At 38.1% G+C, this 22,363-nt stretch overlaps 2 protein-coding genes across 4 annotated transcripts; one reads left to right on the top strand and one right to left on the bottom strand.

The window, feature by feature from the left end:
• The first annotated feature begins 31 nt into the window (after nucleotides 1-31).
• On the top strand, nucleotides 32-10,667 carry si:dkey-103i16.6 (SIRT1 domain-containing protein). 3 transcript variants are annotated; one of them, XM_036212470.1, is made up of 9 exons: nucleotides 32-263; nucleotides 2,618-2,684; nucleotides 6,449-6,659; nucleotides 7,557-7,769; nucleotides 7,944-8,176; nucleotides 8,330-8,430; nucleotides 8,515-8,676; nucleotides 8,750-8,959; nucleotides 10,295-10,667. In XM_036212470.1, the coding sequence occupies exons 3-9, from the start codon at nucleotides 6,451-6,453 to the stop codon at nucleotides 10,463-10,465; spliced, it is 1,299 nt and encodes a 432-aa protein (XP_036068363.1). In that variant the 5' UTR covers nucleotides 32-263; nucleotides 2,618-2,684; nucleotides 6,449-6,450; the 3' UTR covers nucleotides 10,466-10,667. The 3 variants fall into 3 exon arrangements, with proteins under 3 accessions (XP_036068363.1, XP_036068364.1, XP_024137917.1); XM_036212471.1 differs by lacking the exon at nucleotides 2,618-2,684 and having other exon boundaries at nucleotides 6,434-6,659; XM_024282149.2 differs by lacking the exon at nucleotides 2,618-2,684 and having other exon boundaries at nucleotides 33-263.
• Nucleotides 10,668-10,716: 49 nt separating this feature from the next.
• On the bottom strand, nucleotides 10,717-20,430 carry ric8b (RIC8 guanine nucleotide exchange factor B). The gene is made up of 10 exons (XM_024282148.2): nucleotides 19,829-20,430; nucleotides 18,635-18,682; nucleotides 17,906-18,535; nucleotides 16,887-16,981; nucleotides 16,586-16,736; nucleotides 15,283-15,378; nucleotides 15,012-15,156; nucleotides 14,792-14,936; nucleotides 14,594-14,713; nucleotides 10,717-11,821 (listed from the first exon to the last, which is right to left on the bottom strand). The coding sequence occupies exons 1-10, from the start codon at nucleotides 19,910-19,912 to the stop codon at nucleotides 11,713-11,715; spliced, it is 1,623 nt and encodes a 540-aa protein (XP_024137916.1). The 5' UTR covers nucleotides 19,913-20,430; the 3' UTR covers nucleotides 10,717-11,712.
• Between the last annotated feature and the right edge of the window lie 1,933 nt (nucleotides 20,431-22,363).

The raw sequence follows: 22,363 nt of genomic DNA, 5'->3' as shown, positions 1-22,363 counted from the left end.
CTTTTTATTCGGCACCCGGAAACGGGATCAGACGCCTGCAAAACTTTATGCTGGGGTTCCACGCAGATTTCGTGCCTGCTGTGTTTTTATCTGTTACCTGGCAGGTGCAGCTGGTGGAGGACCCGCTCCGTCTCGGGACGTAAAGACCCGCGTGGAGTTCCTGTGTGGATGTAAAAAAGATCCGGTTCGGTCCAGCATCTGGCGTCATCCGTGTCCGTCCGTTCATCATTAGAAAAAAACCTCTGCAGTCTGCCATTAAGCAGGTAATTGACTTAAAACTTGATTGAATAATTATGCATCGATTATGGGTGAGGGCCTTACTATTTTCTTTGTAAAATTTAGTTAATTTAATATATTTGTTTTCAAAATAAATTCATTTTCTAAGCTAAACCGTTAATTTTCTAGCTATCATAAGGCAGATTGTCATCTCCAGATTGTTGGAGATTTTAAATACAAAAGTACTGGGTACAAATATATTATAAAAACTTTATTTCAATGTAGTTTTGCTCTTTTAACAAAATATCAATGCGAGTTTTGAAATAAAGATTAAAATTTAACACAAACATTTTGATCAAAGTTTTACTAAACAAAAAAAATAAAAAGCAGTGATGTAATGACGTACCAATTTGCTATATTAAATCAGGACAACTCTGCTCTTACCACATGTATTTAATATCAAAACCAAAAAACTTGACACTTCATTTTTTTAAACAATTTTATCATAATTTACATTTTTTGATCAATTTGAACTGTTTACATTGATTTATCAAACTGTCATTATTTTAATTTAATTTGTGTAAATCTGAATATTCATAGATTTATCAAGTAAATCTGCCTTAATTAATATATTTAATAATTTAATGTAAAAAGAGGCGAGTAGCCATTTTAAGGCTGTTTAAATTCAAGATCATTTTACACAAAGTATAAATGCATATTTCTTCATTGATTTATTTTAGTTAGAATTGGTAATGAGACAAAGAATCAGAAAGAAATACAAATATGATGGGAAAATATTGCAAAGACTGTTTCAGAACAATTCAAGGCTCTGAATAGTTTGTCACAATCTTATAGTCTTTCCAGTAAAGTAGAGATTCTCCTATTAAAACATGAGGGGGGCTTGCATGAGCAGCACAAATCATGCACAAAATCATTGTATGGCCTCAAAATACTTGAGAAATGCTTATTTTTTTCAGATTGAACACATGTGTTAGTGTTCGAAAGAAAGGGGTTATTGCCTTAAGACTGTCTGTTTGTTTTTTGTTTTTTGTTTTTAGTTAGTATTGTTTTAACAGATTTATTGGTAGAAAGTAAAATCTGATGCAGGATGATGGTGCAAAAAAGGTTTCGCCCAAAATCTGGTCGGGCCTGAATGTTTGTGGAGCAAAAGGAGAAACTTATGATAAAAAAAAGCTGTCATTCTTGTTGGATCATGTCCAAGATGAGTCAAATGTGACAATATCACAGAAATGATTGAATGATTTTACCATTATGTATGTATTTTTAATGTCTGCCACCTATATATGTTTTTTATTTTCAGGTATTTACAGTCTTAAAGTCTACAGTTGCGTGTCAGGTTTTTTTCTTTAAAATAAGTGAATCCCACAGACAAACCATCATAGAACCACCACCGTGCTTTGATATCCAGATCAGGATTTAATGTAATTTTTCTAATCAGCAAATAAAATACATTTAAAAAATAGTATTTTTTTGTGTCAGCCGGTTCAGAAAGTTGTAATAGAATTATTACAAATGGATTAAACATATTTGAAGCTACATTTCTTGTCATTTCAGAGGTTATTCCTTACAAAAATATAAAAACTTAAAATTCTCAGATTTAATTACTGTGAAAAAGTGCATTTGTGGAAACTTGTGATGTCACTCTCAGCTGTTAAACTCAAAACCCCTGCAAAGGCCCCCAGAGCCTTTTAGGATGGATCATTAAGTTATGCAATCATAGGGAAGACTGCTGACTTGACAGATTAAGACGGTCATTAACATCCTTCACAAGGAGGTCAAGCCTCAAATGGTCATTCCTAAACAAGCTGGGTTTTCACATGTTTTCTAGCATTTAAACAGAAAATTAAGTAGAATTATAAAGTGTGTTTAAAAAAAAAAAGAAAAGAAAAGCGCACTAGCAAAATTTCAAAACAAAACTGATTCAAGAATTTGTGAAGGCATCACAAAGAAAGAAAAACAGTGAATTGTTGCTCAATGGTCTGAAGTCCTTTTTTGGGGAAAAAAAATCAATTTTGTGTTAAATTTAGAAATCTTGATCCCAGTCTGAAGTCTGAGGAAGTGTAGACTCCACGGCTCTTAATGTTCAGTGTGAAGTTTCCGCTGTTGTGCTACAAACACACTGAGGATTTGATGTACATTCAAGAGCTCGTGTAGCCCATGGTGTTCACACTGAACAAGCAGGAAGGGGCTTCTTCTTTTTCCACTGTTTGCTAGCGCATGTTCACTACCCATTTTAAGAGGCATTTTTTTATTATTATTATTTTTTTTTATTCATTATCATTTCTTCTCCATTGAAATTCTAGAGTGCTTTATATCGCCCCCCCTTACTGACAGGCCGAATAAAAGCCTCTATTTAGCTGAATGTCATTTTATTTTCCAGCAGGACTTGGCACATGGTCACACCCTCAAACATCCATGCTCTACCTGCTGCTGATTACCTGCATCAGGTGTGTTTTGCAGAAAGAAGCGGTGAGGACGCCTGCAGCCAATAAAGAGAGAAAATGTATCTCTTACTAGCTCTTATCATGATTAAATTCTTAAAGTAACTTGAGCAATGGTTAACCTTCATTACTGTGAATCAGCATTTTCCTGATTGGGTCGAAGGTCTGCTTGATTCTAATTTTGGAACACTACGAAACTGACCTTTATAAATTCTCACTCTTGTGATTTTTTAAATCTGTTTTCAAAGCGTTCTCAGTGCTCTTTTAATTCATGATTATGCCGTTTTTAGCCAAAATAAAAAAAACCAACAATTTTTTCTAGGAGGAAGTTTCTGCAATAATTCATTAGAAATTTACCTCTGATTAGTGGGTGGGACGGTGCACAGCAAGTCTGCGCCTACTTCCCATCATTCATTTGCTTAAACTCTCCCCTGCTAGCTTACAGCCCCTCACACCCCTAACCTTACATCATCAGTGCAGCAAAAATTACAAGCAATATCGGTATCTGTATATATGTCCTCCATCATGGAAAAACGCTACAAGAACATGTTAAAATAAACACTATTTTGATTGGAGTGGTTCTTTTAAAATGTAGTAAGCTCACATAAAATATTAATTTTTCAGTGTAACTAAAAGTAAAATATAATTCATTTTTCATAAATGGGATCAATGTGTATTTTTTAAAATGATCATTACCTGCAATTGAAATAAAGTGCAAAAGATGATGCAGTAATGAGAAACAGAATGATCATTTTGGGGAGAATAGCTTATAGGATAAGTGAACTCATTAAATTTTGAAAATTTGACATTTATTACATTTATAGCTTTGAATTTTCCTTTTGTAATAAGTGGCTTGGTCCACCAGGGGGCAGTGCTGTCTTTTTACATGAAATTCTCTGGATTACTTTCACTTGTCATTTTATCTTGCTGTGGTTCAGGTATTATTCTTATTTTTAAAAAAATCTGACAAAGACCAAATTTCATGTTGATTTATTGTTTTATTAGTCAAAAAACAGACTTTTTTCAAATATTTAAAGCCCCCCATCCCTTGATGAAACAGCAGTAATTTCTCATATTTATTCAGACTTTTTTGTTTTTTTTTAAATAAGCGATTCTTTTAGTTACCATAGTTGAATATAGTGTTTTGGGTATCACAGACAAATGTTCTTGCATAATTTTAAATTAAATGTATGACTCCTTTCAGGAATTTATATAGAGTTGTTCTAAATTTAGGATGTTGTTGGCAAACCCAGACAAGACTCATTATTTAGCCATGGACCTGCATTTAACCCCCCCACCCGTCCCCCTCTCTGTGTGAGCAAACAACATACTAACACAAATTAGGACTTGTCGCTTTGTGTCAATTGAGAGGCCAACAAAGATGCTACACAGAGTGATATGTCATTAGCGAGCAGGTGGGGAGGGAGAACATAGAGCTGTTGCCTCTCCAGCTAAATAATGAAGAGGTTTCCACGACAACCGGGCTGCCGGTTACCGTCCTAGTGTCGCGCGGGGGGGTGGTGGAGATCAAAGCGGTCCGTCCTCAGCTCTGTTGAGAGTGCGGGGTTAAACGCAGGGGTTGCAGAGGGAAAGCCTCTCATTAAAGTGAACCCCATCTCCCTTTTTTTTAAAGACGCAGAGTTCATGCTGTAGCACTTCAGAATAAAAGTTGTCAATTAAACTTATCAGGCTGACTGATAAGCAAACAATGTAAGCTTCCACTGGAGTTTTTAGGAGAAAAAACAACAGAATTTCATCTTTCTGCAGAAAAAGTTGAAATAATTTGACACATTCAGCAGCTTCAGTTTAACCCTTTCTCTGCTCCTCTTGACTGCTCTTTAGCCCTTTTATTCTGGTAAATATTGAAAGCGTTTCCTCGTTTGGGAATTCCCAGTGTTGTGGGACACCTTTAATTAGATAACTGTAACTCCTCTGAGCTGCTGCTCTCCTGGTGGTCCGGTCATAGGATACACAGATTTTCGATCAGGGAGAGCCAGTATTAAGAGAGGAGGGAAGGGGGGGGATCCCAAATCCGTTTAAAGCCTTTTGTCATTTATACAAGGATTTATTTGTCATTAAGGACTAATAACAGCATCTGCTGCACATTTAGGGTTTTATCTAATAAAAAGAATGAACTTCTGAAACCGTAAAAGGCAATTTATTCTTTAGAAATGATTTTGTGACCTCGTAACTTTTGACATAAATAAATAAAAATGAGTGGCTTTAGTCCTTATCCAGTTGTGGCTTCACTTTCGGAGGCCCGGGATCACGTGGAGGTGTTGTGTTCTGCTTCCCTGCTCTGTCTGTGAGAAGCCTTAATAACAGAGCCTGTGATTTATTGCTTCGGCTCTGCAGCGTCTTTCTGAGGGAGCGGACAAAAGCAGAGAGCCTCAGCCTCCCACTGTTTTTAATAGTTCTGTAGGATGTAGAAAAAGTAATTTAGCTAATGTGGGAGGGGGCTTTAGGCTTTAAAGGAGGCAACTAAAATGGTACTAAATACTAAAGTTTAGAGATGTTATTGGAGTTTATGTTGTTGAAGCTAAATTTTTATGCAAAACTTTGTTTTGCAGAGAAAAAGTTGTCGTCTTTTATAAGAACTTTGAGGTGCTTCAAGTTCCATCATCTTTTGATCCATTTTCAAAGCAGTGCTCTTTAAAACATTTTTTTAAAACTATAATTTTTCAGAAATAATTCTGAAGAACGTCTGAGTTTTAGGTGGGACTGTTGGCATGGAGTATGCCTGCCCCCTTCCCCGTCGCCCATCTGTTTACATCCCGATAGCTTACAGCCCCTCACAACCTCAAGCTGACATTACCAGTGCAACAAAGATTTTGAAAAATATTGAAGTTCTGAGCGAGATGTCAGCTCAGACGAGGATCTGTTTGTTTGCGGCTGGATCAGAATGGAGCTGAGAATGGAACTTGTAGCTTGCCGTAGAAGCTTCTATGTCTCACCTGCTAGCTTTTCCTTATAGCAATTTTTTGTCTACCCTTGATTCACATGGATTTGAATCAGGAAGTACTCAAAAATGCTATTTAAATCCTTTATTTTTTTATATTTCCACCATGAGAAAAATCCCACAAAACATGTTAAAAACACTAAAAACACAATTTTTATCAGAGTGGGTCTTTTAAAACTGAGAAGTTCACCCCCCTGCTTCTTCCTGTCAAGTTTTTAAAAACTGTTTTTTTTTCTAACAATGTTCATTTTCTAACCACTCACTCATCTTCTAAGCTGTTTGAAGGCTCAAGAACAAAACCTCCTTCTCACTCCCCATCTTTATTGAATCCCGCCTACATGTCATTTATCTCCTCACCCCTTCCCAGTTTGCGGGGGCCATTAGGGGGCATCCTCTTTTCTTTACCAGCTGGGTTTGTTGACTCACGGTCATTCTGTGGTTCTCTTTCACCTCTGCCGCTCTTCTTTTTTTTTTTTTATCTCTCAGCTCTTCGCTTTTGGCTGAAGCGTAAAGCTGCCACAGCTGTGGACTGTATTAGCATAGCGGCTGAGGAGCCGAGAGGCCGGCTAAATATACTGCCGCCGCTCCCTTTTGTCCCGCTATTGACAGTTTTAAAACATTTCAGCCTCTCTCTGTGCAAACAGGCCAAGGAGAGAAGGATGCCAGGATCATTTCAGTGTAACAGCTTTTTAAATATGGGCTGCAATAGAGAGAGAGAGAGAGGTGGGGGGCTGGAATGATGTTTATCTGATGAACAGATTAAAAAAAAAAATTCTTTTGGCTGACCAGATAAAAGTTGTTTCTGTTTCAGGAATGAACAGATCCAGGTCCTGCGTGGTCCGCCCCCCCATCGCCAGAGTCACTCGCAGCGCCAAGTCTCAGGCGGCGCACCCAAAACCCACAGAGATCCAGGACTCAGAGGAGGGCCTCTACGGCAAACATAAAAAAATCCAAATGGATTCAACTCCAGCCGCAGACCTCTGCCACATGAGTGTGGAAACTCAGGACATCTTCATCACAAGGTGAAGATGTATGATGGGTGAAAAAAAAATAAACCTTCTCACAAAGTTAGATTTTTATCCCAAACTTATTACAGATTTTCTTTTCTCAAAACGTATTATCAGTCCTTTTGGATCGGAGTAATACAAAAAAAATAAGAAAAGTGGAAAAAAATCTTACAAAAATCTGTTTTTGAGCTCAGAATGTGATTGTCATCTGTCAATATTTAAGTTAATTAGAAAACAAGATGAAGTCGAAATATTCTCAACTTTAAATAAAAAAAAGAAAAGGGTTTTTGAACAAGGCTGCAAGTTTTTTTCTGTAAAGTGGATCATTTGACATCAGCGAATAGCTACACTTTTGGATTCATGAGATCATTCAGAGTCTTGTTTTTTACGGCAATCTTTACCTTCTACTGCAGGAGATGTGTTGGATGATGACGCTTTCAGCGGTACTTCTGTGTCTCTATAAACCAGTTTGATGACTTGCTGTCCAGCAATGGTCTGAGGATGAAAAAAAATAAATAAAAAGTAATAATGCAAATGAAAAAATATCAAAGTTTAGGAGAAGTATCAGATTCTCCTCCATGTTTGTTTTGGACGGTGCTTCTTCTTCCACGTTGCTGTTGGTATCAAATACTAATACACAACCCCACAGTGCCCTCTACAGTTGTTAGTGGGAAACAACTGCTAAAGGGCAACTGGTTGTTAGTGTGAAAATAACAATGTTAAATAAAAACTATCCTAGAAAACACGACTTATGCTACAAAAAATATGAGTAGTTGGTAAAAAGTAACACTAAACGACAGATATAAAAACATTGTAGCATGTGCTACAACAGCTCCAGCAAAAAAAAAACTAATTCTGAGGTGTCTGTAGAAGCGTGCAGTTGAAAAGGAATCACCTCTTTGTTTTCTGCAGTAAAGCGTCTGATTCCAGCGGTGATCCTCTGCCAGCCTGTCAGACCTCCGGCTCTAAAGCTGATCGAGGCAGCCCATCCTCACGCGGTGTGAAGTCTTCATCCCCTCATGATCTGCTCTCGGTTGCTCGGCTGGTGAAGCTCGGCCGCTGTAAGAATGTGGTGGTTGTGGCTGGAGCAGGAATCAGCACAGCCAGCGGCATCCCCGATTTCAGGTTGGTAATGGAGAGTTTAAAAGGAAAAGAAAATGACAGACGGTTCCACATTCTGTAATCTAGACATTTATATGATGGTCTATGAAGAGTTTAGAGAACGTTCTAGTTGATGTGAACTTGATCTGGCCTTCTAATCTGATTTTATAGCTTTAATAGATTTTTTTTATACTTCAGGACTCCAGGAACAGGTCTTTATTCAAACTTGGAGAAGTACAACGTCCCGTACCCAGAAGCCATCTTCAACATCGATTACTTCTCCGACAATCCGCAGCCCTTCTTCTCCTTAGCCAAGGTTCTGTATCCTGGCAGCCATCGTCCCAACTACATCCACTACTTCATCCGCATGCTTCACCACAAAGGCTTGCTGCTCAGAATGTACACACAGAACATCGACGGACTCGAGAAGCGTGAGTCTCAACTCAAACAGCTTGAAATGAGTCACGTTTTAATCTCCACAGAGATTATACGTATTTTTTTTATTATATTTCTCATTTCTTTAATTATTTCTATGTAGAACATAGTATAATACTGAATTTGAATGCCATCAATAACCTTCACAGTGTGTGGGATCCCAGATGATAAATTGGTGGAGGCCCACGGCAGCTTTGCCACCGCCTCCTGTCACCTGTGCTACACTCCGTATCCTGCAGAAGAGGCTCGGGTGCGTCCAGCTCCGTACACACATCGACTCATTGACCACACTTGCTGCTACAGTAACACGCCTTGCATCCGCTCGCTTTTACAGTACGCCATCATGCATGACCGCGTCCCCACATGCTCGTTTTGTGCTGCAACAGTCAAACCAGATGTTGTGTTCTTTGGGGAGGACCTGCCTCGCAAGTACTTCCTGCACAGAAAGGACTTCCCGAAAGCAGACCTGCTCATTATAATGGGAACATCTCTCAAGGTAACATCACTGTCAATAGAAAGTACTTTTTTTGGTTGTTCAGTGATCAATTTTATTTATTTATTGCTCCCAGATTGAGCCGTTTGCCAGCTTGATAAATTCGGTGCGTTCCACTGTTCCGCGGCTCCTACTGAACAGAAACGCCGTTGGCCCCTTTGAGAGGATCCCACTGCGGAGAGGAGACCACATGGAGCTGGGCGACCTGGCGGATTCGGTGCGGAAGTTTGCTGAGTTGCTCGGCTGGGATGGTGAAATCCAGGAGCTGATGGGGAGTCAGGAAGTGGTAGGTCACAAATACATCTGCCACCATGCAATGGGGTAGCATCGACGAAGTCTGAAAATCGTTGCCGCGGTCATGCGCGTAGATGGCAGCAGTCAGCTGTCGTGGATGATAGCATTAGAAAATCTGGCAATTTTCTGTTGTCACTGTGGCGGGGATCGCTAGATACAACTGCCACCTCCCAATTGCAAATGCTGCCGCATGGCCACTTGACGAATTTACAAAAAAAAAATTCATTTAGGTCAGGGGTCAGCAACCTTTTAAAGTGAAAGAGCCTAATGATCAAAACGTAGAAGGAGCGCATAGTCTTACTTTAGCATTTAGGAAATTTGGATTTGCATTCATGACCATTTTTTATTTATTTTTCTATTTTATTTTATTTTTTTATCATATGAATTGCGCCTATTTTTTGACACAAACAAAAGCAAAAATATAAAAAGAAACTAGCATTTCTCAAAATGGGATTTTTTAAAAATGTTTTTACCTTTTATCTTTAGTAGATGCCAAATTAGCGAAAAAGCTAGCTTGTTGCCTAATTACTAGCTGAACTCCAAATTAGCATAAAATTCCTCAGTAAATCAGCCAAAAATGTTAGCATGTTCCTAAAATAAAAGCTAAACACTAATTAGCCTAAAAACCCCAGTAGATAACAAATTAGCCAAGAATGTTAGCATGTTGCTAAAATAAAAGCTAAACTCCAAATTAGCATAAAAAAATTAATTAGAGGCCAAATTAGCCAAAAAAAGCTAGCTCATTGCTCATTTACTAGCTGAACTCCTAAATGGCCTAAAAGCTAAATTCTAAATTATCCCAAAAAACGTCAGTAAATTACAAATTAACTGAAAAAATATGCATGTTGCTAAATTATTAGCTTAACTCCAAATTAGCATAAAATTCATCAGTAAACTAAATTAGTAAAATATGCTTGTCTGTTACTGAAATAGAAGCTAAACTCTAAATTATCCTAAAAACCCCAGTAGATAACAAATTAGCCAAAAATGTTAGCATGTTGCTAAAGTAATAGCTAATCTCCAAATTTTTGAAAATTACTATTTTATTTTTCTTCACCCAGAGAGCCACAAAGGAGGGATAAAAGAGCCACATGTTGCAGACACCTGATTTAGTTGGTGGCATTTTGGGATATTTGACCGTAGTCTTATTTAAACAAAGTCTCTTATGTCATATTTCAATTTTTATGCATAAATTTAGCAGAAAACTACAAATTAGTCATCTTTTATTTGTTAAAACATGTTCCAATTGAAAACATTTACTTGTTTGCTACTCATTTTATTTTCTTTTGGAGTAATTCCATCATATTTTTATATCTTCTCTCTGCAGGAAAGTCCCATGTTGTTGAGTAGCCCATCCTCTCAGAGCCGTCTGCCTTTTCAGAACGGAGTGCCATCGGATCATGAAAGCTGTGAGGAAACTTCCAGAGCTGCAAGTTCAAGAGTTTCCAGCAGCAACGAGGAAACAGACTCCGAAACGGACAGCAAAAGTTCTGCCTGATCCAGATCAGCTCTCCTCTCTAGTCATGTTTCTCCTCTAAGTACATTTGATTATGCAAATGTTTAATTTAAATAAGCACAGAGGATCAGCAGGACACTCGCAAATGTTTTATATATCTTTGGGAAATAGTTTATCGTGAATGCACTATAATTTTAACAGTATTTAATAAAGATTGAGACAATTGAGTCTCTTGTTTAACAAAGCTGGAATTTGACTGACGTGGAACATCATGAATCAACAAGACAGCAAAAATCTCTCAACGGATTTATTACAAATAAATAAAAATAACAGGAAAATGTAACAAATGTTTGACTTTTCAAGGCTTCGAGTAAAAACATTTGATTAGGAAAGAACAAATTCAAAGTGAACAGCCATGCAAAGCCAGATTTTTTTTTTGTTTCCTGTAAGCAGGCAGTAGTGGTGATTCCCAGGAAGGAGAAACCGCTTCACACAATTTTCTTTCACGTCACATCTTTTTAGACAAAGCAATACTCTGTTATAGATTGTAACCAGCAAAAAATCAGTGAAACTTCAGCCAAATTTCCACCTGATGACAACTAAAAAAAAAAAAAAAATCGAACCGAATGTTTGTGCAAAGTATTTAAAAAATGTTATTTAGAAATTTAGCATCATGCAGATAAATCATTTGAGTCTATAGAATCTTTTTTCAGTGTTTACAATTCCGATGTGCATCTAACAGAAAAACGAGAAACAAAGACGTAAAAGGAATGATTCAGTTCTATAAACAAACCGCGTTTACAGTCAGAATGATACTAAGAGCTTCAGCGGAAGGAGCGGGAAAACGAGTGAAGCACATTAACCATAAAGGCCTCAAATCCATTAGGACTGTTTTCCTGCCACAGCTCAGTCCACTCCCCCCTCAAAGAATGGCTAACAGCCATCACAGCATCTCAGCTATGTCCCACTTCATGACTGGACCATCTGAGATTCACCAGAACAACCAAACTTTACAGCTGGGCCAAAAATACTCAAAATATGGTCTAAAAAAGTCAAATGTTTAAGTATGAACTTCACCCCCCCCCCGGAGATACATTCACTTTAGCGCGTCTAAATCTGCCCCTGAAGTCGAAACATTTTGTGCCTGTGAGCCGGCGGCGTGCCGGATGTTTGGTATGCTACGGAGAACACTCTGGAGAATCCACAGAAGGGTCCGGGCCGTGAAATGGGACACAGGTCTGGATGTTTTTGGCCCCCCAGTGTGCTCAGCCTGGATACGAACTGCTGTGCTAGTCAGAGTCTGAATCTGGGTTCTCCTCGGGCGGATCGCAGAGAGTTTCCTCTAAAGGCGCTAGCGTCCCGTCCGGCCTGACGCCCATGGGTCGGATGACGTTATTGCTGTGAAGACAAAGGTGAAAAAAGTCTCAAAAAAATAACCTTTTGTATGGAAGGACAGCCTTAACGAGGGCTTTGACTGCTACACGTTTGCGCTCTTCTTTCAGACACAGCTCGAGGACCCTTATACACCCCCCCCCCCTCATGGACAATTGCCCCTGTCTGGCCATCCTACCTCCCTCCCCTCCTCTCCTGCTGCAGTTTAATTACAGGATCAGTGCTCAGACTAATCTCCTCAAAGTGGCCACCACCCCTTCAACCTAATCCAATTATACCTGCACTGTGTGTCAACACCCCTCCACTGTCATTCCTTCTGAAAAAAATCCCAAAAGAAGATTTTAAAAGAGCAATTTACAGACTAGAAAGTTTCTGGTTGGTGGAAATGATGGAATTACCTTAAAAAATGAAATATTAAGGGAAAAAGAACTACGGAGTAGGGCTGGGTATTATCAATAATTTCCTAATTCGATTTGATTCGATTCACCAGAGCCTGGATTGATTTGATTCTTTCAATTCACTCAATTCGATTTGATACAATTTTGAGTTTACACAGTTTATAATATTAATCAATATATATATATTGAAGATATTCATATTAATCTGAAACTGTTCACATACTGTAAAAGTTATTAGGGAAATTACAGTATGAGGCTTTTAATACCATACAGTGTGTTGCATGGATTCTCAAAAGGAGAAGCTCCAACAATTGTTCTGCCTCTCCTGGAGAGTATTTCAGTGTGGCCACTAGGTGGCGAAGATGGTATAGCAGGGGTCTGCAGACCTGTGGCTCCAGATCCACATGTGGCTCTTTGGCCAAACATAAAAAAGGTCAGGGACATTGCTGACCCAGCCATGTCGACGGTCGGAGTCAGCAGCTTCCTGCTAATGGCTGCCTAACCAAAACTACCTAAAGAAAACAAATAAACAAAGCCCACAAACTAAGACTACCGAGGTCCAACCCAAACTAAAATAACAAAACCCAGCAGTGTAAGACTGCTGAGGACAAAGAGGGGAAATGGAACAAAAAAAAGATAAAAGAAAAATAAACTAGCTAATTTTTAAAGTAAGGATTACTTAACTTGCATTTATTTAGTTTAGATTAAATTTCTAAATTGATGGCTGAGGTGCACATAGATGATAAACTATGTAGGTTTTTACATCCCCGTTGACCTGAAGATGTCTTGTTTGCTCAACGCTACCTTCAGAATGCACAGATATGATTTGTAAAATAAAAAAACGTTTGTATAAAGTCTAATCTTTTATGAGTTAAAAGCACATATTAAGGTTAATAGCTGCCCAGAACTGCACTGAGATGATCCTGTTTGTTTGGCACAGAGCATTCTTTATTTTGAAAATAAGTTATCTGAGCTTTCATCAAATGTAAAAAAAAAAAAGAAAAATCTAATTTTGAGAGATGCCAGTTTTTTTTATATTTTTGTTTTTGTTTGTGCCAAAAATATACATAATTTTTATTAATTATTAAAATAAAGAAGGTCATGTATGTAAATCCAACTTTCTTAAAGGCTAAAGTATGACTGTGCGGCTCCTTTTAGGTTTTGATCAGTAGAAAATGAGCCCAAATGGCTCTATTATTGTTATAGGATGCCAACCCCTGCGCTATAGCATTACACTTTATTCCAGAAAAATAAGAAAGTATGAGCAAAAAACTGTGTTTTAGACCACAAATGGTTACTTTAAAAATATTTCCTTAAAATTGTTTGGAAAAATCATGTTTGTGAGTATATTAAAGTCAGTAATGTATGTTTAGGTCACCCAAGCGTTAGCATTAGCCGTCCTATGGGAAATTCCATTATACGTTAGCATCAAGCTTGGATCAATTAATCGATTTTATCAACCCAGCTCTACTATGTAGTCATATCTGATAAAACTCAAATTTCTTATCATTACTGACTAAATAGAATTTTAAAAACACACATTATTAATACAAGTTTGATTTTAAACCTGAGTCTGGCAGGTGTAATGGTTAAGGTGCAGCGAGGAGGTTGAGGATATGGGATAATTGGAGGAGCAGTTACACAGTTAGGGGAGCGCATTCTTGCAGGGTGCTGAGCAAGCTCCTTAGCACCTGCGCTAATGGAAGCACCTCCCTGTCATTGCTGCATCCTCATTGGGGAAAGAAAAGAAAGACCAAGTAGCCTCCGAGGAATCTTTTTATTCGCCGAGTCCCATTACAGCTCAACGCCCTCTTTAGCCCAACAATGACGAGGTCAGCTTTCTTCTGTCTCCCCCATTTATCCACCCGTGTCTCCTCATCTTTATCCGCCCGAGCCGCTTTTTTGTCCGGCTCAGCTCGCCGTTTTGGCTCCTCGCGTTCGAGGAGAATAAAGTCAGGACGTCTTATTAAAAAAAAAAAAAAAAAAAAGCTGAATGTGGCGGGGCGCCAATTAGACGGTAATTAATGTAGAGGTGGTAATGATGCAGCAGCAGCGGCTGCAGCTGAATGCGGCGGTGTGCTGGGCGTCAGGGCCTAATTGAAGAGATTCTTCCTATGATGGACTGGTTGACATGGAGAGAGCTCAGTTTCACTTTTGTGCAGGCCAGAGGAGCTTCTGCTCACGGAAGAAAGGTCAACAACTGCAGCAGAGGTAATGACAAACAGGCCACTGCAACAGTGGAACCTCAAAGTTCACTTTCGATCATGACCTCTGTGGTATTCTGTGTGGCTTTTCATTCAAAAAAGTTGGCATTCCTGTCTGCTGAAATGACGGCTGATGCCAAAAAAAAAAGGTTCTGGTTAGTTTTTTTGTTTATTACCTGCTCAGCTTGACGAACATATTGGCCAGTTTCTCAGCTTCGTACTCCTTCTGCTCCTCTGTCATTTCCTCAATGGGGTTTGGCATCGGCTCCTCGATGTGCCCGGTGATTGGGTTGATACTGGAAGGAGACATTAAGCCTTGGCATCAAACTGATTCACAGGTATATTCATTTTTTTGAATGAATCCTGTCACTGACAAAGGTTTGACAGATTTGTATTCCTCTGTGTCTGAGTCTTCGTCGTCAGAGTACTCCGTGTCTCCTCTGCCTCCTGCCAGGAGCCCTCGAGCTGCCAGCAGGCCCGCCGCGTTTCCGTATCCAGTGTACTTCAACAGGTTGTCCACTGAGAGATAAAAAAAAAAAACGTGATTGTGGTTTCATGAACGCTGTCACACTCTACATCGCACGCTCCACTCACCACTTTCCTTGCAGAGGACAAAGAGGAACTCCGCCGCCGTCTGCTTCACGCCCATGTCCACATGTGTCATGAGGCGGACCAGTTTGTTTCGGGTGGTGGTGCCGATCTCAGGTCGGTTCTTCACGTCTTTCAGAGGGGGGAGTACCTGGAGAACCAGCGGTTTGATGTCTAGATGTTGTTCCATAGCTTTGTCATTTAGGACAAAAACTATGGAACCATCATGTAAACAGAGTAATCCTCTGTGATCTCGGCTCGTCTTCTGCTACTTTACCTGAGCTTTGATGTATCTGCGGATCTCCCGGTGGCATCGGGACCCTTCGGTTAGGAGGCTGAGCACCGGCGTCAGTCCCTCTTTGTAGTTGGAGCCCTGCTCAGAGTCACAAACACATTTCACAGTGAAAATCTGGACACGAGAGTGTCAATAACAAAAAGGAGAAGAATGGAGGAAAAGTTCCTGTACACTAAAAAAAAAAACACAACAGATATGTAATTGTGTGAACGCTTAGTAAACTTTCACACTATAGGGATTCTCCTGCTCCTTTACGAATGTTTTTCGGCACGATCACACCTTCAGCGATTTCAGCAATCCTGGTATCAAAACTTTCAGCTAGTTCAAGATATTACTGCTTGTATTTTTGGTATTCATAAACTATATAGTTTTTGAAATATTGAGCAAAATATACCCCACAGGAGATGAATGAGACAGTCTTTAAATTCAGTATTTTTACTGAGATTACAACAAGCCTTTATATTAATTCATGGGCAATTCATGGGCAAACATTTTCAGAAATTGAGGTAAACTTAAGCGCTCTTTCATAATTTTTTTAATGAAATTTCCAGTCTTTTAGCAAATTTAACATTCTCCAAATAACTTTTGAATTTTCAGCAAATCCCTTCAGCAATTAAAACAAATTGCATCACCATTTTCAGCAAAAAGCTTCAGCATCCTCAGCGACTACTTCAGCAAAAAGCATTCACACTAACATAATCGCAGGTTATGCAACTTTCCTAGTTTCCGTTTTCAGATTAGATGAGTTTCTTATACAAAATCAAAGTGCCTTTTCTAAAGAGCTCTTTGCTTAGAGAAAAAGTCCCTAAACTCCACTACTAGACCATGTCGTCATATCTGACCCCCTCTTTAAACTTAAACAGAAGAGTGTTAATAAATAAATGTAAGAATATGAACAAAAGTGTCATCATATGTCATCAATAAGAGACAATTTACCCTATTTTTTAACTAATTTATAAGAAACTTGTGCCTTTTTTACACTCTATTGATGATGAGGTTCTCCAGTGAGATGATGAAGGCCCTTGATAGCATTTCAGCCAACTCCAACCAGCTCCATGTCCTTGTCTCAGCATTCCTACCATGACATTTGTTTTTTTTATTGGCTTTAGTTTTCACTTCAAAGCCTCCAAATGTTGTTTTATGGTGTGATTTCATCTTGAATTATACGTAGTATAATTACTTATTTATAATGAATTTGAAAGACTGAGTGAAACATTCAGACGGATAGTTAGAAAATGAATCAATCACACGGAGTTGCGGACAAACCTCACATGACAGAGCTCACCTTGTCAATTCTGATCTCCATAAAGTCGATGAGCACCTGCACCGCCTCCATGTTTTTTCCACCGTATTCGTCCACACCTCCCTGGACGGGCACATCAATCAAGACGTCCAGGCAAGACACGGGCAGGTTGTTCAGCAGGTTGACGGCATGACTGGGGATATGAAAAACCAAAGAAATTTAGTTTGAAAGCAAAGCTGAAAAAAGGGCAGAATTTGTGAAAAAAATACATATATGAGGCCAAGAGCTCATGTTTTTTTGAGATGTAGCATTCATCTGTAGGAAGTGAGGAAGACCTTCCCACCTGTGTGCTTCCTCCGTTTTCTCCTCCGTCTCCGTCTTCAGCATCAACAGGTGACGAAGAATAGCAGCAATGAGTCGGAACTGGTGGTGATCCTCCTGTGGAGCCAAACATGCTTAGTTCAAACATTTTTCTAAAAAAAAAAAAAAAAAAAAAATACTTCCTCAATTACAGAAAATGTAGCCAAAATATTCTAGGGAAGCTACAACAAAGGAGAAAGACGAGGTCTGGAAATCTAGGAGGACAGAAAAGATCCTAAGGTCTAAATCATCTAAATCAGTTTGGACTTACACTGTCAGAAGCTGCTTTTGCAGTTCTGTGTCCTCTGAGTTCAAATACCATACAAATGACACAAATGTTTAAAAGATACAGTTAAAAAATATATACTTTTAAACCAAAGCAAATGCTACTCTACTATAAAAATTCAAATGTTTTGCATTAGATCATAAGGTCTGTTAACCTTCTTAGGTTTAACCTGACAGCTTGTCACAACACAATTGAAGCCTTGTGCTGGCGCTCTGATGTGCTCGCCATCATAATGGCTGAATGATCACAGCAGTACAAAACTTACCGGACAGATCTGCAGAAATTCTAATACTCTATCTGCTAATCCCAAAAGCCGCCTTATTGTGCAACTATTTGTTTTCCTGGCTAAAACCAGTCTAATGCAGAAATATTTGGGGGGGTTTTATTTCACCAGCAGAGTTCTAGTGAAAGTAGAAAACCAAAAAACATGCTCTAATGAGCTCCAGCAGCTTTGCAGAAAGCTTAAAAACAACAGAGGCTTCTTGCTAAAAAATCATAATCATAATTAAAAGACCACTGAGAACAAATTCAAAATAGAAAAACATATAGTTGGAGTGGGAATTTAAATTTGGGTCCTTAAAGTAGTTAAAAACATTTAGGTCATTTACACATCCACATTAAAGAAGACTTGCAAAATCAGAAGAAAATAAGACAAATAACTTGTGTACAGTCATGCTTAAGTGTCACCATCACTCGACATGTTTGAGCACACTCACCTCATTCCGAGCCTCTGACAGTGTTAGATTGAACAAGGCCTTCAGCGCTTCCATGGCTCTCTCGTTCTTTTCTGCAGGCAGTGGCAGGACCTCCGGACCTGGACAGGCAGCTTCATAGGGACCGACCCAGTTCACATTCAGAGTGTGCTCCAGCACCTCTGTCAGCAGTTTCACAGCGTGCAATTTGCTCCTCAAAATGCCCCTCACATCAGGCCGGAGGGCAGAAAGCAAGAAGAGGAGGCGCAGGGTGAACAAGCCCACCTCATGTTGCCACGTTCTGGCCGTGCGCAGGTTGGCACACAGACCGCGATCCAAATGAACATCCACACTGACTTGCTGAGCTGCTGGACTGTTGTACAACACATTACACAAGCACTTCAAGGCTTCCACCACCACTCTCTCCTCTTCCTGTGACTGCGCGAATCCCTGAGGGCTCTCCTGGTCATCGCCGTCTTCCTGTCCAGTACACAGCCTCGCCATCCCTGCCAGAATCAGCATGCCTTCTCTGGTGGCTACAGGTGCCAGGACATGTTTATCTCTGGACAAGATGCGGAGCGTCTCCAAGCAGGTTTTCTGACAGGTGGGCTGAACTTGCCTCCCAAGGACTGTCAGCACTCTCTCACAGAGTTTCTGCAATGAGAGATGAAAAAAAAAAAAAAAAAGGAAAAACTCATAATTATTGTGTCTATGCTTTCATTTAATAGCATTCTTCAAAGTTAAGAGACTTACAATCCGCAGGGTTTCTTCCTTATGATCAAAAGTGAAAGTCTGAGTGTTCTGAAAGATAAAAATATGTTTATTTATCTCACAGAAAACAAACAAGAAACCTCCTCTTATGAAGTTATAACTTCTTTTATTAAACAGATATTTTCTGAAAATTTGGAAAATACATCCTAAACATAAGGTCTAAAAACAAACTGCAACTCAAAAATATGTTTAAGACACAATTATTCTTAATTACTTAGCAAGATGGAAACACAGGAAAAACATAATAATATAAAACACAATAAAACAGGACACAGCCCTAAACATTTAAAGATGCTGATAGTTTTTCAAAACTTTTTTTTTTTTAAAGAGAGGTTATCCAATACTGATAAAGTTCCATTTAGGTGAGTAAAATTCAGTCTTTTTACTAGCAAATTTGCTTTTGTGAATATGAAATTTTGACATAAATGATAGCATATTTATCTATAAAAAAGAAAGCGTCATGATTTTCTAATGAAATTATGAAAACCAAAAATGTCATTTTTACAGTAAAATTAAATAACAGAATTCATGATGAATTTGTATATGTTCTTCCAAAATATATAAGTAAATTGACAAAATAAATCTAAATCAGGTTCGTTTATGGCAGAAGGTACAACTGGTTAGTTTTAAAATATTTATAAGTGATGTTTTGGCAGGTTAAAACTTGTGTATCAAGGTGAATTTAATCTCTTTGACCTACTTTATTTTTTGGTAACAACCAGACTTTCTAATGCGATTGCCTTAAAAGTAGCTGATTGAACACAAACAAGATCATCCTGGAACAGGTTTCTTATCATTGGCCTCATATATTTAGTAGAAGAAAAGCAAAAACTACCTCGTAGATGAGTTTGTGACACATCAGGGGGATTAAGAGTCGAATTTATTAAACAAATACTTTCAGAGCTATAATAAAGTATCCAGGGAGGCATTAGCAACTACCCTGGGACTGAAAGCATCGAAGCGATGCTTTATTTTATTTGTAAATGTATTATTATCTAAATAAATGTCAAACAAAATAAAAAATAAAACGTTTCTGACAAACTAAAATCTCAGTTCAGCGTCATTCCAGGTCAGCAAGCAGTTTTACACTCACCGCTAACTATGTAGCTAACTAGCTATCTAATGTTAGCTAATTCGTTTGTTTTGATTACAACAAATACATTCACAGAGACTCACCTCACGGTTATACTGCTGTAAAAGCCTCTCTGTGTCCTCTTCGTTGGCGGCGTCAAGCTGTGCCAGAATATTCTTTAAATCCATTCTGGCTTTTCTGAATTAACACAGCAGGTTAGCTTATTTCTGCCGTTAGCAGTGAGTGCTGAGCAGCTAGCTGTCAGGCTAACCGAGTCTCTGCTGTCAGAAACTGCCCAGCCTGAGTGCATTAGCGGAGAGGGACACCAACTCCCATGTTCCTTTGCTGCAGGAAGCAGATAAATGGGAATGCTAAAATAAAATAAAATAAAATACATATAATTTTGCTTAGTATAACCTCACCAGGTAAAAAAATAAAAAAATAAATTAACATTTCTGTTTACATAACTGGACTTTGTGTTTATTTCTATCTTCTGATGTATTTCCCACCTTGACTTTAAAGTTTTCCATCTCAAACTCAGCACATATATTTCTGTATATTCTACAGCCATTTGGTTATGGCGTTCTACATGTCTTACCTGTTAACATCTTGAACCCTGATGTACTGGATCATCTCAGGAGCATCTTTACAAAGCCTGTACCTGGAGTCCTGCTTGGTCTTGGACACCCCAACCTCTATTTACTGTATCTGAAACAAATTTTTATTTCTAATGTCTTGCTTGATCTTTAATATTTCATCTTGAATATTAGCTCTGGTATTTAATAGTCCTGGACTTTCATTTGTAGCTTTGTTGTCTTGGTGTTAGTGGTCTATGTCTCCTTTTTTGGATAGTTTATTATACAATTATAGTATCTGATGATCTTTAGGCCATGTTTGATAGCCCAGACTTTGTTATTTTCAGCAAACTTCACAGAACTTGCTGGGATTTTTTTTCTTCTTCTTTATGAGATGGCGCCGGTGTGTGTAGCCCACGTCTGTCCCTGCTTGGTGTTTGTATGACTCTACTTGTTACTTTGCTTTGCTTTTTTAAATTTTTATAATTGTTGTATTTTATTACCTTTGAGTTTTGATTTCATTTTATGGTCCTTTTGTAAATCACTTTGTGATTCTTTCTGAGAAAAGTGCTGTAGAAATTAAGATATTCTATTTCATTCAATTCTATTTTATTTGTCTGTGGGAAAATCTAGTTACTTGTAACTGTCCACAATGTCCACTATGTTGCTATGAATTAGGAGAAAAGCAATAAGGATGATAAAGTATTAAATTCAATACATTTTTTTGACACTAGGCTGTACATTTATTTATTTTAAGATGTGAAATCAGATTGACATGGATTTGAAGGAGGAATTCCTCCCTACAGGCACCAGCCTCCAGTGATCAGTTGAGAAATGGGAGCATTGTGACTTTAAGGTCACATGGCTTGGTCAATCACAGATGAAGTCGAGACAAATGTGCAATTCTTTATGGATTTGTTCATGCTTTTCTTCCACATCATACTGTAGAATTGTTAAATAGCCTCCTGGGGAACCAAACAAATGTTGCTGAACTCATCTTGATGAAGTGTGATTGATCAGAAGAATTTAGTTTGTGGCAGCATGATTATCTGGAAAATTCAAGAAGGGAAAGATGTCAAAAATTAAAATGAAGAATTGTCTTCTGCACAATAATTTCTCAATTTGACAACAAAATAGACAGAAATTCAACAACATTTATGTGTTCTGAATAATGGGTGTCTAATAGCTGAACCAGATGTAAAGCACAGAAGTAGATGAATGATGGTTTGGGCTTGTTTTGCAAACATAAAACCTTTGTAAGCTCTGAGTAAACCTATTATTACATTGTAAGACAATTGCAAAAATTGGGGAATATATGATGAAGAATTTGGATTAAGACAATTAAAGTCTTAATCCAGATTTAAATCAAGTCAAGAACTAAAAAGAAAAATGAAATGTTAAAAGGTTTTATCAGCTTTATAACTGCTTTCATAAATAGTATTAACCAAATCAGATAGAATCAATACGGGGACAAAAACCTTTAATGTTTTGTTTAAATTTTGCACATTTTTATGCCTTTTCCTTTACATTTTTTAGATATGAAAAATAATTCTTAAAGAAAGGTTAATCATTAGTACTAAAATGGCTTCAAATTTAGCTAATTTTCCTGTGATTTATTCATTTTAATTTCTGTTAATAAATTTAGACTTTACAGTATATCAAAAAGTAGAAAATATTAAAGTCATATTAGATAGTAATTTATGATAATATTTAAAACGACCAAAAGAAATGATGCTGCATTAAAACTAATGTGAAAGTAAGCAGCTGAAAATCTCTCACAACATATTTGATTTTACCAGATTGATCTCTTTGAGATCTTGGACACATACTGACATCAACACAGTTCTTTTTTAAATTGGTGTTGAACAAATCTGCTAAATTTAATGTCTCAACTTAAGTCTGCAGGACGATTCAACATGGAAGATCTACTCCAATTAAACAAAGGAAAAAGAAAACTGACAGGGGTCAGGGGTTAAAGGTTATGGGACTGAGGTGCAATGACCCAGGCCCAGCAGGACATTCTCCCTATAGAAATGTAATTCTTTCTGCACTGCAGCTCTTCTG

The sequence above is a fragment of the Oryzias melastigma genome, linkage group LG6 (assembly GCF_002922805.2).
Source record: "Oryzias melastigma strain HK-1 linkage group LG6, ASM292280v2, whole genome shotgun sequence".
Taxonomy (NCBI): Eukaryota; Metazoa; Chordata; class Actinopteri; order Beloniformes; family Adrianichthyidae; genus Oryzias; species Oryzias melastigma.
The sequence above is the reverse complement of the archived record's forward strand: the minus strand, read 5'-3'. Positions and strand labels throughout refer to the sequence as shown.